Raw genomic sequence first — 23858 nt, forward strand, 5'->3', positions numbered from 1 at the left:
GCGACGGAGAAGAACGTCTCCGAGACCGGGGCAAGAGAAACGGCGCCGGGAGCAGCACAACCCGACTCCCTCGGGCGGGGGCAGCAAAGGCGGATCTTCGATCCTCGCCCGGATCGGGAACGCCGGGCCGGCCAAGGAGGATGTCACGAAGCTGACCCCGAGCCAGGTAGCCGAGAAGATCGGCCACGACCTGGCTGAGGTAAACACATTTCCTCCTTTTAAGTTTTCTTTCAAGTAACTCCACTCGGCTAACTCGATCATCTTATGCACTGCAGATCTCCCGAGCGGCCCAGTTCCTTCAACAGCGGGCCTTACAGGCCAATGAAGCTGAGGCCTTGAAGAAAGTCGCCAACCGGCGACTACAGGAAATCCGGGACCTCGAGGCCGAGCTCAAAAAGGTGAAAGCCGAGCGGGACCTCTCGGAGCAGGTCGCCCAGCAGGCGGTCGGGGAAGTGGCCGAGCTGAAGGCTCGTCAAAACAACCCGGACGAACTCGCCCGACACCTCTTCCGGGACAACGAGTCAGGCACTCGTTTTCTCCGGTCCGTTCGAGGCACCGAGATCGGGGAGGAGCTGGTATGGATGTTTGGCTGGTGGGCATACAAAGCCGGCCAGCGAAAGATGCGTGAGCAGACCCGGAAGATCATGGAACAAGCCCTCGAAGGGGATGATCTTCAGCTGGTCCTAACTACTCTCCCTGATGATATACCTGACCCGGGGCCGGCGCCTTTCGAGCCGAAAGATCAGACTTAGGCGAGCGAAGCTGTGGCGACCCCGAGCGGAGCGGAGCTGCCGAAGAAGGGCGATGCCGAGGCGAAGAAGTAGAATAGATTTTACTTCTTTTTGTAAGTGACACTAGTCGGGAGCCCAGTCCCGAGATTGTACCGGGCACTCTCTTTGCAATTAATAAAATTTGCTTTTTGTCCAACTTGTGTCACTCGTCTATTTTCCTCGCACTTCTATTTTTAATCATACATGTGCCGACCCTTAATGCTCGACCTCATGGCCTTTTGTCCCGGTCACGGACTACTCGACTCGTTCGACATCCGACCTTGTGGCCTTAAGGCCCGGTTGTGCGTCCGCAGCTTCGACATCAAAATGGCCTGCCCGATCAGGTTTACCCGATCTCTTGGCCTTGGTCGAAATTTTGAAAATAAGTAAGCCTCCACGGTCGGGATTGTCCTGAACGACGGGCCTATAGACACTTCCTTCATCCCAGCCCCCACACTATTGTGCTCTCGAGGCACGAGTGAGTGCGATAGTGGAAAGAAGTTGGACGGATCGGGTAATTGTGCTGAGAGCTCCTGGCTTTCCCGATAGGTGGCGTGACCCACATGTCTGCCGAAGAGGAGCGCATTTGACCGGTCGATAGACTCGCCCGGTCGACGTAACTTGATAAGGGATTGATCTGCGCGCAATGAAGGTAAAGGAAATAACCGACCGGGCCGCCGTATGCAAACGGTCGAGAAATCACCGATCGTATATACATTAAACCTTCCCGCTCGCAGGCGGTTAAATACATATTTACAACAATAAATTTAATCACAAATGACGACCGAGACTAACTCGCAGGTCGAGTCCCCACTTCGTCCAAAGGTTACAAAAAAATAGGCTAGTGCCTAAACATAACGAGGTGCTCGGAATTCCAAGTCCCCTCGATTACCCGACCGGTTGTTGTCTCCAGTCGATATGTCCCCGGCCGTATGATAGCGCTGATGATGTACGGCCCTTCCCAATTTTGAGCTAGCTTCCCTCCTTCCAAAGGTTGACTGGCCTCCCTTCGTCGTAGAACGTAATCTCCCACCTGAAAATAACGAGGGTTGACCCGGACGTCCTTTGAACTCTTGACTCGCTTCTGGTACTCGGCCATACGCCGAGCGGCTAGCTTTCTCTTCTCTTCGACCCCATCGAGATCCACGACCATCGCATGTTCGTTTTCCTCCGCGTTGTAAGTTCTTTCTCGATCGGTCGGGATCCAAGCCTCGATGGGAGTCGGGCTTCTGCTCCATAAACCAAGGCGAAAGGGGTCTCCAAAGTAGCCTCTCTCGGGGTCGTCCGATAAGTCCATAATATATATGGCAACTCATCGGCCCAACTACGACCGGCCGAGTGTAGCTTCTTTTTCAGACCTTCCAAAATCGTCCGGTTAGCATTTTCAACCTGCCCATTTCCCTGCGGGTAAGCCACCGACGACCGGTTGGAGGTGCTTTGTGAAGAGTCTTGAAATCTGTTGCTTGATTACCTTGCTGAAATGCTCTGCTCGGGATTCTCTGAGGATACCGATCGAAGCAATAGATTGGAGAAAGTTCAAATGAGGGCCTCAAGGGCCTATTTATAGGAGGACATTTAGGCGGGAAACGAGTCCACTTGCGTGACACGACCCGCGCTGATTCCGAGGCGACTGTTGCAGTCGTAGAGGCCGGCAGTGGCCGACACATGGCGAGGGAAGGAATGACAGCTGGCTGATCGGTTTGATGGCTGACGGTTGGGCTTCTTCATCCCGTCCCGTTTTTTCCCGAACGGTCAAAAAGGCCCGGGCTGGGGGGGCTCTTGGTAGGGAATATCCCGACCGACATAATTTTTACCCCGACCGGGTTCTTCATAATAAGCCCGACCTGTTACCTGCAAAGACAAGAAGAAAAAGACAAAGGCACACCAGCCGGGGTAAAAATTATGTCGGTCGGGATATTCCCTACCATAACCTTTGCAGACCTTAGCTCGCAGGAACAGAGAAACAAAGAGCAGTATGAAGAAGATAAAGAAAAGTGAGAAGAACAATTTTATTGCCTTGCTATCTCTAACTTCTGTACATGAATATGAAGAAGATAAAGAAAAGTGAGAAGAACAATTTTATTGCCTTGCTATCTCTAACTTCTGTACATGAATACAATAATATATAGAGTACAAATGTAACCTTCTCATTAAGTACAAAAACTGTTTCAGCTGTTACAAATTATCATAATAATGTCCATTAAGATTTTGATTTATAACAAAATTGTATTATATTTAAATTATAATTATAATTTATAATTCAAATATGAGATGGGCTTGGACCAATTAATTAATTAATTCAATGGCCCAAATCAAATCTAATTGGTCCTGTTAAATTAAATTAAATTTATATGACCCAATTAGTTAAATCGGCCCAATCATCAATCTCAACATTGGCCCAATAATAACTTTATCAGCCCATTTTGTCGGGTTCAAAATTTCTGAGTCTACAGCGTGTTCGCAATCTGATTATGTTATTTGGTCTATTTCCTTACCGCATTGTATTGCACATTTGTTTTAATGAAAGTTGGTTATTTGGTTTTCAAAAAAAAACACATAATCAATCCAAACTATACCTTCAATTGCACTATATAATATTTGATGTTCTCATTTAAATAATTATATAGCGATCAAAATATTCTTAATATATTACAACAAATTCATTCCGTGCATCGCACGAATGAAAATACTAGTACTAAAAATAAAAATAATTTTTTTTAAAAAAAAAACTTATTTTTCAGAAAATATTTTACTAAATGTCATTTTCCAAATTTCCTAAAACACACTTTTAGTTCTATAAATATTAAAAGTTTTCACCCTATGAAATATGAATCTTAATTATTTGCTGGTTTATCGAAAATTTTGACTTCGTTTACCCAAATTCAAAATCCAAACACGCGGGACCACCACACGCATCCTAAAAAACCACGATCTGCATTGTCACGCATTAAGCAACTCTAGACCGTAGATTAACATGCTATCAACGGCGTTAAAGAGCTCCAATCCGCATCACGCAGATCTCCATCTCTCACCGTCAATTATCATCACCAATCCAACGGTTTTTCTTGACTTCTCTTCCGTATATAAATCTTAAATAAATCTTTTTATAGCGCAATCAAAAATCTTCGAAGTTCAGATTTCCTTAGCTTAGAAGAGAAGTACTTTCTGAAGATGTCTGGGCGTGGAAAGGGCGGTAAGGGTTTGGGAAAGGGAGGAGCGAAACGACACCGTAAGGTCCTCCGGGACAACATCCAAGGCATCACGAAGCCGGCCATTCGCCGTCTGGCTCGCCGTGGTGGAGTGAAGCGTATCTCCGGTCTCATCTACGAGGAGACTCGCGGCGTCCTCAAGATCTTCCTTGAGAATGTCATCCGCGATGCTGTTACCTACACCGAGCACGCTCGCCGGAAGACGGTCACCGCAATGGACGTCGTCTATGCTCTCAAGAGACAGGGCCGCACCCTGTACGGATTCGGCGGTTAGCTTTTCTTATCGGCGGTGTATATTTTGGTGTTCTATTCTGAATCAATCTCAGATTTATTGTGACAATGTTACTCTGATTTCAATTCAATGAATTTCAGTTCTTATGAATTCTCAATTTTCTTAATTTTATATCTTCTATTTGACTCTTCGTTGCAATTCGTAATATTTGTAAAATGGTTTATGAAAAGTTTGTTCAAAGGAAAATATTTGGTGAATTTTTATTTTACATTCTCAACTTGTATTCCATTCCATTCCATTCTAGGATGTAAACATTTTTATGTGAATTCAGGGAATAGAAGTAAAGAGACTGTATAGTAGATCTTTTGTAATAGTGTCTATTTTTTTTTTTTCTTTCTAGAATATAATACAGTGAGACTTTGTTACGGTCTACGGTGTGTTATTAATGTAAAAGTTAATTTCATTTTTTTTAAATCAGAATAATTGCATTTGATTTTAGTACTTTTGTGGCATGTTATTTCCTATTCTCTATCAATAAAGTAGTTTTTAATGCAATTAATTATAAAGATATTTGGTTTTTAATTACGTTTTTTTTTCTTAAAAAAATAAACATAAAAATATATTGAGTTAACTCATTTGTATAAAAAATGATTGAAATCCTTTTATATTTAAGGATCAATAGATGTTCATTTACTGTTATCTGTAAAATCTAAAACATAAAATGGATTTAACTCTAAGTAAAAGACTTTCTAATTTAACATGAAATAAGCCACAGGGTATACCAATACCTGAAAGTATAATAATAGTTACGAAGTACTTTTGTCAATTAGGGATGGTAACCGGGCAGGTTGGGGAGTGTTGAAAATAATCTTTACACCAAAAGTTAATTAATATTCGTCGGCGAAACCCTTTCAGGTAGCCTTCTTTGAGGAAAGCCACCAGTTCTGGTGGCCTTCATCGGAGAAGGCGACATGAAAGGTTGCCTTCCGTCGCCTTCCGTCGTATATGCGACAAGCGATAGCTTGGTCGTCGTTGGTTGTCGAATTTTTTTGTCGAATTTAAAATGACCTGCAAGCTGCAATCACATGTCATTTACCGGTTCATAGGTTTCATTGATTCAATTTGTCATGTTTTAAAATTTAATTGCACATTTTTTAAATTTAGGTACCTAATTGATTTTTGGTGTAAAGTTTAGGGACTTATTTAATCATTTTCTATATATATATATATATATATATGATTATTCGGAGACAGAGTGTGCGAAGAGGGGTATCCTGTCTTGTCTCTGATGAAGAATTACATATATTATCCATCCTTTTTTTTTTTTTTTTGAAATTTTTTCCTATTTCCGTTCCCAGCGGAGATGGGGTGTCAATCTATATTCTTTAGAAAATTAAATGTTTCTGTAAATTAGTCAGCAATCAAATTAAAGAAGCACATTACTGCATAAACAAGTTTTCTAAAAAATTAAATATTCTAAAAAATTGCTTGCAAAAAATATTAGTGGAGCGATATTGACTTTTTATATTTTAATAGATTGAGAAAAAATAGATATGAACAGATACTATATTATAACATAGTCAGTAATGTGAGCATATAGGCATTAACGTGTAATCCAACTATCAGCTTAGGTTTTTACTTGAGATGGAGCACATGCTTCAATTTGGTATCAAAGCCAGACCAGAGGTTATGGGTTCGAATCTTATCTTAGCGCTGCTTGGAACCCACCTCACACGTGAGGGGAGTTGTGTGAGCATATATCCATTAACGTGCAACCTCTTCAATTAGTAATACTAAAAAAATGTCATTATTTGATAAGTAATTTTATCCTTAGGAACAATATTTTTGAAATGAGCCAACATTTACAAAAGAATTTTTTAACGGAAGTCTTGTATTAAATTATCAATGACATCTTTAGAATAGGTTTTCATTAAAAATAAATAAATTATTTTGTAATACTTTATTTGTCCTTGTCTATAGATGTTATGTATTAGAAATATATTTTGTTATTTTAATAATTAATATAATAGTATACTAATAATAAGCTATTAATTACAACAAAATTAGGCATCATAATCTCATCTTTCCTACCATGCATGATAACGCATCTTAGAGGTAGGTCAGTCCATTGGTCCATTTATTGTGGTCTAACTCAATCGTAATTCTCTTTTACTATAAGTTAATCATAGTAACTTTCTTTCAATTAGAACTGGTGTATTCCTTTTATGATTTCCTTACTATTTTCGTGAACATAACTTAACCGATTAACAAGTACTTTTCCAAAGATTCTTGATAATACAAACTGTCATTTACTTCACTCGTCAAGTGATTCATGATACTGTGTCGTGCCTCCACTAACAGGAGATCTTAACAATCCTTGTTACTTTTACTAATTTGTTGCTTACCTCTTAATAGCTTTGTTCACTTTTCTCTAATTTAGAGAATTCACACGCGACGAGTTGCGATCACACTTCTTCAATATGCTTTAAAGACTTATCCATTTTAGTTGGCATTGCCAACCTACAAGTCTCTCATTTTTTCAAATCTTTTCCAAAATTTCTTATGTTTCAATACACTCCGAGTTTTGATTTCTCCCTTCTTGATAGTCTTTACCATTTCCTTTTAAATGAAACTCTTAGCATTACTTTCTTTCCTGTCTTAGCCACGATACATCCCTTCAAAAGTCCTTTGACACGAAGTCTCATTCTCTTTTAAGGAAGTCCAATGATTGAACAATTCCTTTAGGTTTACTTCTACCAAACTTTTTTTTTTTTTCTTTTTTTTAAACTATTCCATCATTCTATCAGGAATTCAACTACCTCTTGTTTCATGCTCATTACTATAGTTCTTTCTTTAAGTTCTCACACTTCTTATCATTCCTAAATCCACATACTTTTACTTTTCCCTTCTTACTTAATTCATTTCTTAGTTCCTTCGCACTTCATAAGATCATACAACTTACTTACAACGTTTCTTCTTATCTTCATATATCTCAAGGTCCAATGTTACTATCCATTATCTTAAACTTCACTCTTTTGGAGTTCACAACTCCTAAGTCATCCCTTTCCTATTTCCTTAAAGATAAAAGAAATTGTCTTACTCTTGTGTAACCCAATCTTAAGTTTCAATTCTCTATGTTCAAAGTTTAACTTTTATTCTTTGAGTTTAACCCTTGAAGATCTCTTCACCAATTATCCAAAAAAGCATAAAAGTCACAGAAAGTTGAAATTCCAAAATCAACTATATTACTTAAACGAGTATGGCGTTCATTAAAAATATACCTGTCTCCACACCATCAATCCTCACTTGAGCTCCACACATCAACTGATTACCACCATCGCTACTTTGGTCTTGGTTTTCTTTCTCACTTCCCTTGTTCTTGATACTATCGTGGTTGTCCCTTTTTCCACCCTTGTCATTCTTGTTTCCAGACTGGTTCCTATAAGATCTTTTCTTCAGCTGACGTCCACTCTCATTAGGTCCTAAACTCAAGGCGTTCCCTTTTTGGTTTACGTAGAATTCAAAGGCTCGATGCCCAACCTTCCACACTTGAAGCACCTGATCGGGTCCCCTCTACAGTTAGTTCTTGGGTGATCCTTCCCTCATTTCTTGCAATGGTAGTGTCTTCCTCCATTCTTATGTTTCTTTGCTACTCTTGGGCCTTGTCTTGGGTGACCCTGACGGTTAAGTCTTGACTTCTTCTCGACTTGTTTCGCGTCTTCTATAGCTTTTCTCTTCCTTTGGCTTTGCGTGCCCCCTTGAGTTTGATGTTCCCCGACGACAGGAAGATTCGTTCCATGAATGCTCCGAATCCACACGTTGCTTCTTGGCACCATTACGATACTACAGGGACAACACTTAATCACTAACATTTGTCTACTGTGAACTTATTCTATCACTTTACCCGCAACAAAAGCACACAAACAGGATGCATGTATAACTCTTATACTTATCACATAACTTTCTACTTTCTACCTTCAACTTATAACTTTTAACTTCTAGCTTTTAACTTTTAACTTTTCTTTCAACTTTAACTTTCGAAGTTTCAACTTCTAGCTTTCTTAGCTTTTCACTTTCAACTTTTAGCTCTCAGCTTTTACTTCTACTTTCAACTTTAAACTTTTAGTTTTTCACTTTCAACTTCTCTACTTTCAAAAGATAAGCACGTTGCACTTTAAACACATTGATAAAGCACATAAACAGTTAAGCAAGTGTAAGGAAGCTCACAACCTCACCGTGTTCCTAACTGATACTTAGAGTTCTTCTTAACTCTGGTTCTCATACATAGTCACTGAACTTAGAGTCTTTCTCATCTCAGATCTCAGATCTTAGAGTTCTTTCCTTATCTTGTCTTCCCTAGGATCTCACTTAGAGTTCTCTTCTTAACTTGATCATCTTAGTACTTCAACTTAGAGTTCCTATACTCAATCTTAAGGGTCAAACTTCCTAAGTTCCCGCAGTTCGTACTGCTCTGATACCAACTTGTAACACCCCACTTTTATTAAACCTTATTAACAGATTCTTAACTTAGAAAGGGATACTAAACGAGCATAATAAACTTACTAAGCCAACTTTAAGAGGTGTCACCGCCACAATCACCACTCACGGCGATTGCACAGGCTAGGAAAACAAATCTAAACAATGTCAAGCTTAACTAACTTTAAACAATTAGGGGAATAAATCCCCGGTGTCCAATATCATAAAAAACATCTAGATAAGTCTACAACCAAGTCTCAAAATAAACATAACTGAATAGGAGTTTAGACTACAACTAGCACACTAAGCTAATCTAGTCTAACTCGATCGCTCTCAAGAACTGGCCCACTTGAAAGGGATTAACAAACAAACAAGTAGAAAACAGCATGTTAACACAAAGCTAAGTATAACGCCGCTCAACCTTATAAAATACTACAGTATATACTTTTGGAAAACATTTGTTTCACACACTTAGATCAAGTATTCTTAATCACTTTGCACAATCATTTACACATACTTAACAGTATTTCTATATGCTTGCAACCTGAATATCAAATAGGCATACTTTCCCAATCATTTGACTCATAAGTCAATCTCATGCTTTCACATAAACACATATATATAATCATGGCGAAATACATTACTCATGCCCAACTGATGGGTACAAATATACTTAAACTTTACCAAGCAATCTCATGCTATCATATATCTCAATGAACAATCTCATATCATCCTATATTCCAATAAGCAATCACATGTTATCATTTACCCCAATAAACAATCTCATATCATCATATAACTCAATAAGCAATCTCATGCTATCATATATCTCAATAAGCAATCTCATGTTATCATATAACTCTATAAGCAATCTCATGCTATCATATGACTCAATAAGCAATATCATGCTATCATATAATTGAATAAGAAATCTCATGCTATCATATAACTCAATAAGCTATCTCATGCTATCATATAACTCAATAAGCAATCTCATGCTATCATATAACTCAATAAGCAATCTCATGCTATCATATAACTCAATAAGCACTCTCATGCTATCATATAACTGAATAAGCAATCTCATGCTACCATATAAATCAATAAGCAATCTCATGTTATCATATAACTAAATAACAATATAAAGTCATGCTTCTTATAATACTTTCATGCAACACGTGCAAATCATTTAATCATGCAATAAGATGAACATGATGCTTTAGTATAAGTATAGATAGATATACATATACACTCTCACTTAGGGGTGACCACGGTTCGGTTCGAACTGTAACTGGAATTGTTCGTACGGTTCCGGTTCCGGTTAAGGTTTGTGGAATAAAGGAACCGGAACCGCCGATTCCGGTTTGGACCCGGACGGTTCCGGTTCCAAACTGTTAAAAAAAATAAAATTAATTGTTGGCTGTAGGCCGTAGGCCTGCAGCATACTGCCTCACCGCCGCATTGGGCAGTGGGAAGTGGCACAAAGAGGCAAAGACCAAACTTTGGTCTTTGCCTCTTTAGGCTTCTATTTTTTTAATTTTTTTTTTTTATAAAATCCGGTTAGACGGTTCTAACCGGAACCACCGGTTCATAAACCGAAAACCGTACTTTGCGGTTCCGATTTCGGTTTGTCCATTTGCAGAACCGGAACCGGAACCGCGGTCACCCCTACTCTCGCTCTTAAAAAGAAATACTTTTTATGTGGAGGTTTGTTAGAGTCACAATGACCCGCTTTTCTTCACTTTCTCTAGACTCACATTGATCGCTTTCTATAGAGTCGCAATGACTTGCTTTCTTTAGAGTTGCAATGGCTTGCTTTCTTTAGAGTCGCAATGACTCGCTTTCTCTTCTTGCTCAATCTTTCTCATACTCCTCGTTTCTCTTCTTGTGCGAGGCAGGTACTCCGCCGTAGCGAAGCCCTAGCGTACGGTGCAATCTCGTGCATCCGCTACATCCATATCTAAGGAACCTCTAACTCGTGGGGGAGGTAGGACCTTCACGACTCGTGAATGGACCTATACATGCTCGGCCATCTAGCCGGCTTAATACTCAACTTGCCCACAGAACCACTCTCTTGGTTCTTAATCTTTCTTTCTTGTTTGCTTTCTCTGTGAAATCAGGTATCGTACTTTTAGTGTGCACACCCTCTAACCAGGATTCCAAGCCCGACTGGTAGTATCAAACCTAGTAACGTGGGAATACGCCTCGTTACATGGTAAATCTGTCGGCTCGCAATGTCCTTTTCTTTTCTCAAATTTTCTTGCTTTCTCTTTTCTTGCGAAAGGACATAGTCCTAACGGTCCTCAAAAACGCTATTTTCCTTACAATAGATAGTTAACCTATATATCTCGTGCAACTTCTTTCTCATGCAATTTCTTTTCTTATGCAAAAATCTTTACTTATGCAAGCTCATGCACATAAATCTCAAACAATTTCTCTTTCTCACAAATTGGGAATCGAATTATCATGCAACTTCTCAACGCAACTAGATAATGATTTTCCAAAATAGATATAGGTTTTTGAAAGAATACTTAGGCTTACTTAGAGCCACTAATGCATTTTAGTTCATGATATGCTAAATATGCTCTTTACTTTAAGAATTATCTCAAATTCTCTTTGATTAATAGTCAAACAAATATTATGCCACTTCATGCTCATCACTTTAATATTTAACAAACTTCTTAGCAAACACTTAGTAATTATTGATCATACTCTTTAAACTCAAAATGGACAACATGCTTCAATACTTCACTTTACTGTATAGTAACTTTCATGCTCTGTACCACCAAATAACTAAGATTCTTGGCAAAATTCTCAACAAGTCATAAAAGGCATTTAGGCATGCTTTTCTAGCATACCTTATCAAATATTGATCATACTTCTTAATATAACAATCATATAATTGTCATGCTTCTTAAACAAATAGCCAAGAACAAATCTTCACATTTTCAATCAATGTAAATATACACAGATTACTTCTAGGCATGAATCAACATAATTTCTACTGTAAATTGCTAATTTCTACTCCAAAATCAACAAAACCAAATTCTACTAGTACGTCGTACGATCCCGAGTGTCCAAGCCTCAAGAGTCCGTGAGTCCCGGTTCGAAACGACACATAGCTGAGCCACAAGGACCTGGCCACTGCACAGTTTTGGCGGCCTGGCGGAGCTTGCGGTGGGGCTTGAGGAGGCCCGCCTCTTGGCTCCGCCAAGCAACGGATCAGGGTCACGGCCCTTGCCATGGGCCATGCCCTGAGGCCGCCTCTCCACTGGGCTGGCCAACGGCCCCTGCCATAGGCCGTAGGCTAGTCCCGTGAACTTGTCTGGTGCACACTGTCTGTACACCAGAAGAGTTCTTCTTCACCTGTAATGCAATTTCAAGCATTCTAACACTCTCAAATCCTCAACAACATCATAGATCAACAATAGATCACTTAATAGCTCAAACACATCAATATTTAGCATTTCTACTCATTTCCATATCTATTTTGACTTCACAGAGTTTATCAAAAGAGGTGGGAGTCCATGGGTTATACCTTTGTTGCTTCTTCTTCTCCTTGTTCTTCCTTCTTGTATGGATCTCAGCCTCCACTCTACTTAAACACTACTTCCTTCACCTCTTAAACACCTCAACAACCAATACAAACAAAGCTTAAGATAGAAACTCAGAGGTTGGAGGTAAGGATGGAACTATGAGGAAAATAAATGGATGGATGAAATGAAGTTGAAAACTTACTGCTATATCTTCTTCCTTTCTACAGAGCTCAAAGAGGGGAGAGGCAAATGAAGAAGATCAGGAGAAACAAGGTGGAATGGTTCTATTTATATGGGTGCAAAACCCTAGGTAGATCACCAATGATTGGTGGAGGGCAAAAGAGTAAATTTGCTTGGTAAAAAATATCTCAGACAAAGCTTATAAGATCTCATGGTTCACCTTGTATCATGGACCATGGTCTAGAAGATGATTTTAAATAGTTTGGGGTCCAAAATAGATTTTTCTAAAAATACTTTCTAGACAACCACTTAGTTTAGCTTCCTCAGATTTCTCCCGGTTTCACTAAGATTGACTTTTGGATCAAAAACTTGGTACGTGATGTACCCAAAATTTAGAATTTTAGATTTAAAATAAGTCCCGGTGTTGAATTTATTTAAAAGTGGCTCAAAATAATTTATTTAAACACCAATTTTATCGCAAAATTTTTTATAGAGGTAAAAATGACTATTTTGGAATCTTTTAAAACCGAATTTATAAAATTAAATTTTGGGTTGTCACATGTGAGGCGGAGGCAGTGGAGTTACGGTGGCTTTGAAAGTAACTCATATAATTATTTGGTTGTGGATTGAATGGATTCATATAATTGTTGATGTTTATGATATATCATTACTGTGTCATACATGCATTACTATTGATTTGAAAAATGAATAATGAATCATATAATTATAGATTTCAAATTTTTTTTTAAAAATTGTACTAATTTTTTACTGTTTGACTATGGGGTTGACTGGGGATGGGGATTCCCCGTCCACGCCAAATTTCCCGTGAGGTCGGGGATGGGGAATTTTTCCAACTCCCCGCAGGAGACAGGGACGGGGACGGGGATGGGGATGGGGACGGGGTAGCGGGGACGAGGACGGGGAGTATACTCCCCGTGTAACACCCCACTTTTCTATCTCTTAAACATAACTCTAATCCAACATTATCATAAAGAGTTAATACCATCTGAGGTCCTCTGAGTATAGTGGTTTTGCCATGTTTAGTCCTAAACTTTCAAATTGATCATATGTGGTCCTTCGACTTTCAAACTTAACCATTCGTGGTCCAAGTTAACCACACATGGTCCTTCAACTATTAAATTTTAACCAACCATGGTCCTTTCATGAGGACCACTACTGGTTAAATTTCGAAACTTGAAGGACCATGGGTGGTTAACTTGGACCACGAATGGTTAAATTTGAAAGTCAAAGGACCACAAATGGTCAATTTGAAAGTTTAGGACTAAACGTGGCAAAACCACTATACTCGGAGAACTTCAGATGATATTAACTCTTATCATAAACTAAGCAGCGGAATTAATAACTAAAAAGATAACTAGTGGGAATGTCACCGCCACAACCACCACTCCGTGGTGATTGCACAGGCTAAGGGGTAAAACTAGAAATAAAATAAATATCTAAATTTCATAATAAATACTGAAAAACATAAGGGGGGAAAAGTCACCCCAAAAGTCTACATTATCATCAAAATAATAATAATAACCAAGAGTCTAAATCCGGAAACAAAGTCATCAACATAACTAGAGTTTAGACATCTCAAACTACGAGACTAATCTAACTCGATTTCTTCTCACTGCTGGGCCCACCTGAAAGGGGTTTTGCAAGCAACACATAGACAAATAGGAAAACACTCGTCAGCACGAAGTTAAATATAACCACACTCAACCCTGTAAAGCATTATAGCATATACTTGAAAACATTTGATTTATCTTGTAAACAATAAACTCATCTCAAAACATCTTTAGGGCTACCACAAACTTTCTAGATGCTTGCAACCTATAATATCAACTGACATGCTTTTTATATATATATATATATATATATATATATATATATATATATATATATATATATATATATATATATATATATATATATAAAAGACTGAACAACTTAGATACTTCAACATATAACTTCTCAATTAACTTAACAAGCAACTCATGCTTACAAGTAGGATCATGCTAATAAAACCCATACAACATGTATTCTCATGCTCTCAAATTCTCATCACATAAACTTGATGTACAATGCTTCAAATATAACTACATGAGCATGCTTGATTTACAATCTTAAATCAACATTTTCATTATTCAATCACATATGATATTCTACTCAAATGCAATCTTGTGCAACACTATAATCACATGTAATCTCGTGCAATACTATGATCATACCAATATGCAATCTCGTGCAATACTATAATCATACTCATATGCAATCTCGTGCAATACTATACTCATACTCATATGCAATCTCGTGCAATACTATACTCATACTCATATGCAATCTCGTGCAATACTATAATCACATGCAATCTCGTGCAATACTATAATCACATGCAATACTATGATCATACCAATATGCAGTCTCGTGCAATACTATAATCATACTCATATGCAATCTCGTGCAATACTATACTCATACTCATATGCAATCTCGTGCAATACTATACTCATACTCATATGCAATCTCGTTCAATACTATAATCACATGCAATCTCGTGCAATACTATAATCACATGCAATCTCGTGCAATACTATAATCACATGCAATCTCGTGCAATACTATGATCATACCAATAGGCAATATCGTGCAATACTATAATCATACTCATATGCAATCTCGTGCAATACTGTATTCATACTCATATGCAACCTCATGCAATACTATAAATATATATATATATATATATATATATATATATATATATATATATATATATATATATATATATATATATATATATATATATATATATATACTCGTATACACTCATTGTAAAAATAGAATACTTTCTGTGGAGGTCTCTTTCTTACTTTCTTTCTTACTTTTGAGTCTCTTTTGACTCGCTTTCTTTCTCTTGAGTTGCTCTTGACTCACTTTCTTTCTCTTGAGTCTCTCTTGACTCACTTTCTTTCTCTTGAGTCTCTCTTGACTCACTTTCTTTTCTTCTCGCTCGTAGACGGCTCAGGGTTTCACCGAAGCGTGAATTGCCCCATCGGGAACGGCGTAAATCCGACCCAATATCTCCTACCGTCTACGGAACCAATCACGTGGTTCTCGCGATGTGGAATCTGGTATCGAACTTTAAGTGTGCACACCCCCTGACCAGGATTCCAAGCTTGCGGGCAGTTTCCGACCTCGTAACGTGGGAATACGCCGCGTTACATATACTGGGACCACAATGTCCATAAATATCTCCCGAGAGGACATAGTCCAACCGGTATCCTCCAAAACCTCACCAATATAGATAATACATAGATATATCTCTCATGCATCAATCTCATGCATGCAACAACTCTACTACTTCTCAATGCATCAAAGAATGATATACCACATGCTTATGGTTTTTGAAAATATTACTTGGGCTCACGTTGGCCCCTTATGCATTTTTGAAATATGACATATGCCTCTTGTAAAGGCCTTGTGCCTCTTTTGATGATGAAATAAAGTTTTACAAAAAAAAAAATAAATAAATAAATGTGAGAGGTCTTGAGTTTGATAAAAAAAAAAATATGACATATGCGAGATGCCAAATACTCTATAACATGCTTCAAAACCATGTATAAAATAACATGAAATACTCAAGAATATAATATCATGCTCGGTTTGCCACATAGCAAATTCTATACATTCTATCAACAAAATATGCTACATTTCTCATTGATCAAATATCACAATCTAGTCATGCTTTCATAATAAATCATATTCTCAAAGGATCATGCTTCTCTACTCAATACAAAAATATCATCAGATCACATAGTCAAGTATTTCTTATACACAGTGAACTAACAAATATATGAACTGTGTAGCAATTCTTCAATAAATCATTCATACCATACTCATTTTTTATCCACATTCAACAAAATCAAAGCCAAAACGTGCGTCGAGACGATCCCGAAGAGCCGAGCCACAAGGGCCCGTAACACTTGGCCCAAAACGGCACATAGCTGAGCCACAAGGGCCCGGCCACTGCACAAATTCTTCTCAGATCAAAACTCAGGGACCTAGGGCGGGACTCCTCAAGAGCCGCCCCATGTGCCTCGTTACACCATCGAGTCTAGCGGCAGCCCTCCTTTAGGACCGTGCCCTAGACCCGTGTAACCCCGGCTCTAGCCGGTGGCCCTCCTGATTGGCCGCGGCTAGGGCCGCTGGTCTGATCTGGTGCACTCTGTGTGTGCACCAAATGGCATTTTCATCTGCAAACTCAAACCAAACAAGTCCAAAACATTCTCAACAACTCAAAGGGAAATACTATATCACTTCTAAGCATAAACACAACAAAATCTCATCATTTCTACTCAATAACAAGGCTTCACATAGCCAAAATTCAAGAAAGAATCCATGGGGTTATACCTCTTGTAGTTTCTTCTTCTAGCTTGGATCTCTTCTTCCTCCCAACCTAGCTAGCACCTCCTTCACCACCTAAACTTCCCAAACAAACCATACAACCTTAGCCTAGAACCTCAGAGGATGGATGAAACTAGAAGAGAAAATGTAAGCTAGGATTGAAAGGGGAAGAAGATAAACTTACTGTGTTGTTTCTCCCCTTCTACTTGGCAGACAAATGTTTGGAGAGGCAAAGAAAGAGATCAGGAAATCAACAATGGAATAGTGAAGTTTATATATGGTCCAAAACCCTAGGTAGAAAGCAAATGATTGGATGAGGGCAAAATGGTAAAGGCTTGGCTAGATGATGTTCTCAGGCAATGCCATCTTGGAGGAATGTGGTTCACCTAGTATCATGAACCAAGGCTAGAAATGCTAACTTTAAATACTTTGGGGTTGAAAATGAAGTTTCTCAAAAAGCTATTTAGATGAACCCTTGTTTAAAGTATTTTTGAATTCTCCCGGTCTCACTAAGATAAATTTCTCGATTTAAAACTTGTACGCGAAGTACCCGAAATTTTAGGAATTTCGAATAAAATAAATTTTGGTGTCGAATTAATTTAAAAGTGACAAAAATAATTTATCCAAACACCAATTGATCGCAAAAAAATTTTAATGGAGTGAAAATAGCTATTTTGGAATTTCTTAATACCGGATTTATAAAATAAAATTTTGGGTTGTTACACCCCGCCCCCGCCCCCGCCCCGTTGCCATCCCTAATTGTTGGGCAAGCAATTATGTTTGTAAGAGTATTGAGCAATGCTCCTCTTACAAACATATATGCCCTGTTTGGTAAAATGGTTGTTAGCTGATAGCTGATAGCTATTAGCTGATTGTGTTAATTAGAGGGTATAAATAGTTGATAACATTAGCTGATTGTAGAAAAGTGTTTGGTAAATTAGTTGTTAGCTGATAGCTGTTTGGTATAATTTCTTTTTGAGAAAAAGTTGCTTGGAGTAAATTTTTGAATTTTAGCCTTTTGGAGTTGCAAAAGCTAATTAACCAAACATTTATATTGATATTTTAACTAAATCAAACAATTAATAGTGGTCAAATAAGCATAAATTGGCCTATAGGCCAATTTTTTTACCAAACAGGGCCATAATTGCTTGCCCATCAATGTGGGCAAGTATTGAGAAGTCCAAATATTTTTTTAAGTACTATTGACCCGACAAATTATGCTGTGGAACTGTGTCCACATTGCAAGGTAGACACCGTTAAAAAATTATTCATAATTATGAATATATAGTTCAAAAATTATGAACATATAGTTCTATAATTATGAACATAGTGTTGTGAACATAATTATGAACATATAGTTATGTAATTATGAATATAGAGATTCAATAATTGTGAGTATGAAGTTCAAAAATTATGAATATATATCTTTAGAGTTTCTGGTTCGTTAGGGTTTTGCCATCGCCGCTTTTTGCATGGCTTCGTCGAGCTCGATCAATGCGATAGCTAACCTCACGTTAGTTGATATCGACGATGTGGAGGACATTCACCAACTCACTAATGTCCCCAATGTCCCTGTTGGTGATCAAGGGGAGTTTTATCTAATTGGACGGCTGATAGCTGATCGGCCAGTAAAGTTTCCGTTCTTTAGGGATACGATCTCGTCTGTTTGGAAGCCGGCTATGGGAATGAATGTGAGCGAGTTGAAGTCTAAGACGTATCTATTTCGCTTTTTTGATGAGTATTGTACCACCCCGAAATTTTGAAACTTTTAAAACTTATATAATAAAGGTGAATTCTCATTAAATCCCAAAATCAAACATAAGAGTGCGGGGTGCTATGCCACATCTGAGCTGGAGAACTCAGATACACAGGCTAAACTAACTAAATATCTTCAAAGCAATGTCAATACATAATCATGACACGCAAGCCGAAAGGGAAACTAACTAATCTACGCTCCGGATCTCTAGCGCGCTCCGGGGTTTACTCATCTGTGCCTGAAAGCCAAATATATCTGTTCAGCGAATGATGCTGGTAACCCACTCCAACGCGTTGAAATACATATCGATATATATATATATATATAGAGGGTGCGGATCCCATGAGACCCCTATACTAAAATGAGATGGTGAGATGACATCTCATCCATTTGTACATTTGTAATGGATGGATGAGATTGATTTAGGAATGTAATGTAAAATAGGGAATATTATTAATAGGAGGGTTTAAAAGTAATTGTATTAATGTGTTAATTTTGGTTATAATGTGATTAGAATCTTTTCCATAATTAAATATCACAAGTATAATAGAAATGATTAGTTGTCAACTATGCATAGAAGTTGTTGGAGCACAACCGTGAGCAGTAAGAGGGTGTTCCGGACGTAACTTCATTCGACGAACATGTCTCAAACCACAGGTAAGAGATTTGCAAACTCAATTTTTGTAATGTGTTTTGTACAGTGGTCTGTGCAGCCAGGTTGTACGGCGTGTGCTTCGTTTTGTTTGTTCGGTGTGGGCATTGTTATGTGTTGGTGGATGTATTTATATTAATATGCGAGGGGGACACGTCGCATTTGGGGGGGTTTGTGTGTGTTTTTATTGGAATGGGTGGGATTTGGTTTGTGGGTGAATTTAGGTTTGTGCGTTCGTTTAATGCGGCGTGTGCACCTTACTCATTCGAATTAGAATGGTTATGCTTGAATTTAAGTAATTGGTTTGTAAAATTAGTATTACAATGGGTGTGCATGAAATCATGTGAGGCATTAATTCCCACTAAAGTAGAGTTTATGACTGTTATTTGGATAGTGCATGCAATGAGGTCTGTGTGTTTTTGTAACGTCGGTCTGTGCGTTAGTTCACGTCGGTATGTGCGTGTTTTTATTATTGTATTACATGGCATTCGGTGGACGACCAGTGGGTGTATTTCTCCAAGGTGCGTTGTCATGACGTGCAATAAAATGATTTTGATTAAATGTGATTTTCTTCAAAGGTATGGCAAGTATTTTTATAATAATGGATGGCAGTCAATAAATGTGAAATCGGGTTTGTGCGTTAGTTCCCCACGGCATGTGCGTATGTGTATTATATGCGGTCTGTGCGTTATCACTAATAAGATGTACAGTTCATTACAATTATCTAATGCAATGGTTGTGTTTATTGTATGCAAGTGAATATTATATTATTCATAACATCTTATGGACTAATGTATTGGTTTGTCACTTACAGATAACGTTGAAAAAAATGCTGAGGAGAGGGATTGTGCTACGGAGGTACCACCGGGTAGCACGATGGTTTGGATACCAGAGTGTGATCCATGTCTGAAACCATTTGAAGGACAAGTATTTGAGTCATTAGATGCCGAGATTGATTTCTATATATAGTACACGGCAAACGCCGGATTTGATGTGCGGCGCAGTTCTGATGAAAAGAACAAATACGGAACAATATTGAGAAAGCGATTGGTGTGCTCTCGAGAAGGTTTTAAGGGGCCGACGGGTATAGCAGCATGTACAATTGAAGGACCAAAACAACAAAAGCGGCGACGTACGACTAACAGAGTAGGGTGTCGGGCGAGGATCGCATTCAAACTGGGTATCGGGGGGGGATACGAAGTAAAAAGGTTTCGAAGAAGAACACACGCACAGTTTGTGCAAGGATAGATATAAACCGTTCATGAAAGTGAATAGGAAGCTGGACATTGGACACCAACAATTCCTAACGAACTGTCTGAAAATCAACATCGGATCAAGTAAGAGTTTTGATCTATACGCAGAGATGGTTGGTGGTGTCGCTAATGTGGGAGCTACTAAACAAGATTTTAAGAATTACAAGAGAGAGATATTGGAATTCATGAGGGAGGGAGATGCACAAATGGTAATATCAAAGTACCTTGCAAAGAAAGCAGATGATAAAAATATGTTCTTCGAATACGAAATGAATGAGCAAGACAACTTGGCCCGACTGTTTTGGGCGGATGGTGTGGCACGGAAAAATTACGGAGCATTTGGTGATGTCGTGTCATTTGATGCTACATATCAAACAAACAGGTATGTACCGGTTTAATGGTTTGGCATTACGAATATGAATCAAATAAAACATTAATTAATATTAAGCAGATGACAAACGGTTTGGCAGACTGAAATTAATACGGTGTGTGCGTGACTATTATGAGGCTTGTGCATTATGCTGGTTCAGCATTTAAAAACACGTCATCAGTGTAATGAGTTATTTATGTTGGTGGCAGGTACAAGCTCGTTTTTGTTCCATTCACCGGCGTAGACAATCATAAGAGATGTGTAACATTTGGCGCAGGAATGATCGATAGGGAAGACGTGGAGTCATACCGTTGGATCCTACAGAAGTTCAAGGATGCAATGGGAAGTATACCCCCGTTGACCGTAACTGATCAGGATCCGACGATGAAGGTGGCAATTGCAATGGAGTTCCCCGGGACTCGGCATCGTTATGGCATGTGGCATATCATGACAAAGGTGGGTGATAAAGTTGGTACTGAGATGGCACAAAATGATGAGTTCTGGCGTGCACTAAATGCTGTTGTATGGAATGAAAAATCAACAATCGACGAATTTGAGAGTACATGGGATGCAGTTATTGGTAAATACGGGCTAAGCGACAACAGGTGGCTGAAGCGTATGTATGAAGACCGTGCGTCATGGGTGCCTGCATTCTTTGATGATGTGTTCATGGCAGGCCTTTTGAGGACGACTTCACGTTCTGAATCAGAGAATAGAGTATTCTAAAGAAATAGTAATAAGCACCTATGTCTGGTTGATTTTTGGAACAGATTCGAGACTGCAGTAAAGACACAGCGTAACACACACCTTGAACTAAGCGCAGCGTGCGAGGGACAAACCCCACCTTTGAAGACCTCATTGCGTATAGAGCGAGAAGCAGCATCGGTGTACACATTAAAGGTTTTTTACGAAGTGCAAGAAGAAATCTATGCCGGTTGTTATACATGTCGAGTGCGATCAATAACGGAAGATGAGACATCGAAGACATACGTCGTTGTGGACGGGAACAAGGAGACGTACACGGTCATACTTGAATATGGAAGCAACACCACGACATGCACCTGCCGATTATACACAAGGATTGGACTGTTATGCCGACATGTTTTTGTTGTTTTGAAGAATGAACAGATAAGTCAAATACCTCCACAACACATTACTCCCAGATGGACCCGCGAAGCAGGAATATACACAAATCTCGATACAACCAACGAGAGAGAGGAAGGCGAAGAGAGTACACCACAAAACAACAAAGATGAAAGTAACCTAATTAATGCATTCTACAAATATTTAGCCATGGCACGAGGGAGGACCGACAAACTTCGACAACTGACTGATGTGATAGAAGATTTTCAAGGGCAAATGCGCGAGGATGGACAGGAAGGGAGTACAGTAAACGGGAAACAGGCGGTTATGGAAACATATTGTGGTGTGCCAGCCCCAAACACAATTGTAGTGCACCCCCCAACGGTGGCAAATACGAAAGGGTCTGGGAAGCGAATGAAATCAGCGAAGGAGCTGGCAATGGCGGAGCAAGTAAAGAAAAAACGAACGTGCAAAACTTGTGGTTTGGCGACCGGGCATAATAGTAGGAGCTGCCCACAAAAGCAGTGATGATTATATGTGGTTAGAATTGAACGCACGAAAAGGGAAAAAGATTTTAAATAATAATTTTTATCCAGAACATATGGTTATGTTTGATATTCGCGTTGTGTACACGAAAGTGTGAGTTAAATTTGTTGAGAATGAAATGTGAACAAATGTTAGCGAATTGAATAATGGACAGGATGACGCACAAGCGTAATAAGTAGCACGCACCAACTAGTATGGGATTACAGTATGACGCACACACCTCACACCAAGAACGCACACCGCATCACAATATGCAATGTGGCGTAAGCAAAATATATATATATATATATATATATATATATATATATATATATATATATATATATATATATATATATATATATATATAATGAATCAAAAAAATGAAAACAATAATCCAAAAGTACAATTTTGTAACAGAAATACGCCAAACGTCACACCACAAACGCACGCACATGAAAATTAAAACCGAGCAATTTTTAGCCACCTGCATTATCTGGGACGGAACTGTTTTAGTACGATAAATAAATTAGTACTGAGTAACGACTAATGTATGTTCGCTTGTAAGGGATAAATAGAGCATGTAACTTTGTATGTGCGAATTATAACGTGACGTTTGCGGGCATGTATTTTTACAAATGCGGGCAGCGTACATGGGTAATAGTTGCTGCAATGAATGCATTGTAACTTAATTATGTAATCGTGTGGAAAAATAGAAGCTTAATCATGTGGGAAATTAGTGCAGATGGAGGTTTGTGCATGAAAGCAAAATAGCATAACACAAAAAGGACACTTAAACAAAAAAAAATAGCACGAGTCTGACAACTGTATTCGGCATTGTTCATCTAACAAACGGCATACAGTCAAATAAACGGAAATACTGTAGAACGTTGTCAAAAGCGGGAATAAGTCCAGAGATTAAACATAAAGTGTCTGTAGCAACGGACGATGTTTCACCGATCAATGGGTCCAGACCCCAAGGCAGCGTTGATATTTGAAACACGATGTGAGTTACCATGAAAAAGTAGAATGTCATACATGAAGCGAACGGCACTGGCACCACATGTACAGTCTCTCCCGCATCTACTGGCTCTGCAGCCATGACACCTAGACATACCAAAAAAATGCACTATGAGCAACAAAATGTAAACAGACAACATATTAAAAAATAACCAAACTCCAGATCACCCACTTTTTCTCTCCAACGCATAGACCAGAATCAGGATCTCATCATCCCATTATTACGCACTGGCATAAAACTTAAAACGCACCAACCAAATAGCAAATACAGTATTACGCACAGACGTCACTCTAAGAATGCATACACCAATTCCTAGTACAAGATACGGTGAACAATATATATTATAATAAATGAGAACATGACAAGCCAATCAAGATTAAAGATA

At 38.7% G+C, this 23858-nt stretch overlaps 2 protein-coding genes across 2 annotated transcripts; both read left to right on the forward strand.

Annotated features, from left to right (window-relative positions):
- Positions 1–3887: 3887 nt before the first annotated feature.
- On the forward strand, positions 3888–4468 carry LOC109160579 (histone H4). Its single transcript, XM_019308865.1, has one exon. It carries the CDS (start codon positions 3942–3944, stop codon positions 4251–4253), a length of 312 nt encoding a protein of 103 aa, XP_019164410.1. The 5' UTR covers positions 3888–3941; the 3' UTR covers positions 4254–4468.
- A 16116-nt stretch (positions 4469–20584) lies between these two features.
- LOC109160493 (protein FAR1-RELATED SEQUENCE 5-like) lies at positions 20585–22455 on the forward strand. Its single transcript, XM_019308780.1, has 3 exons — positions 20585–20856; positions 21054–21509; positions 21615–22455. The coding sequence occupies exons 1-3, from the start codon at positions 20585–20587 to the stop codon at positions 22453–22455; spliced, it is 1569 nt and encodes a 522-aa protein (XP_019164325.1).
- The last annotated feature ends 1403 nt before the right edge of the window (positions 22456–23858 follow it).

This window comes from Ipomoea nil, unplaced genomic scaffold (assembly GCF_001879475.1).
Source record: "Ipomoea nil cultivar Tokyo-kokei standard unplaced genomic scaffold, Asagao_1.1 scaffold2848, whole genome shotgun sequence".
In the NCBI taxonomy this organism is placed as follows: Eukaryota; Viridiplantae; Streptophyta; class Magnoliopsida; order Solanales; family Convolvulaceae; genus Ipomoea; species Ipomoea nil.

What these genes read in the sequence shown, in the direction of transcription:
- LOC109160579 (XM_019308865.1), top strand. Translation starts at nt 3,942, where the DNA reads ATGTCTGGGCGTGGAAAGGGCGGTAAGGGTTTGGGAAAGGGAGGAGCG.
- LOC109160493 (XM_019308780.1), top strand. Translation starts at nt 20,585, where the DNA reads ATGGTTGGTGGTGTCGCTAATGTGGGAGCTACTAAACAAGATTTTAAG. An exon ending in GCTACATATCAAACAAACAG is followed by an intron (nt 20,857 to 21,053) that starts GTATGTACCGGT and finishes TGTTGGTGGCAG; the next exon opens with GTACAAGCTCGTTTTTGTTC. An exon ending in CCTGCATTCTTTGATGATGT is followed by an intron (nt 21,510 to 21,614) that starts GTTCATGGCAGG and finishes TTTTTGGAACAG; the next exon opens with ATTCGAGACTGCAGTAAAGA.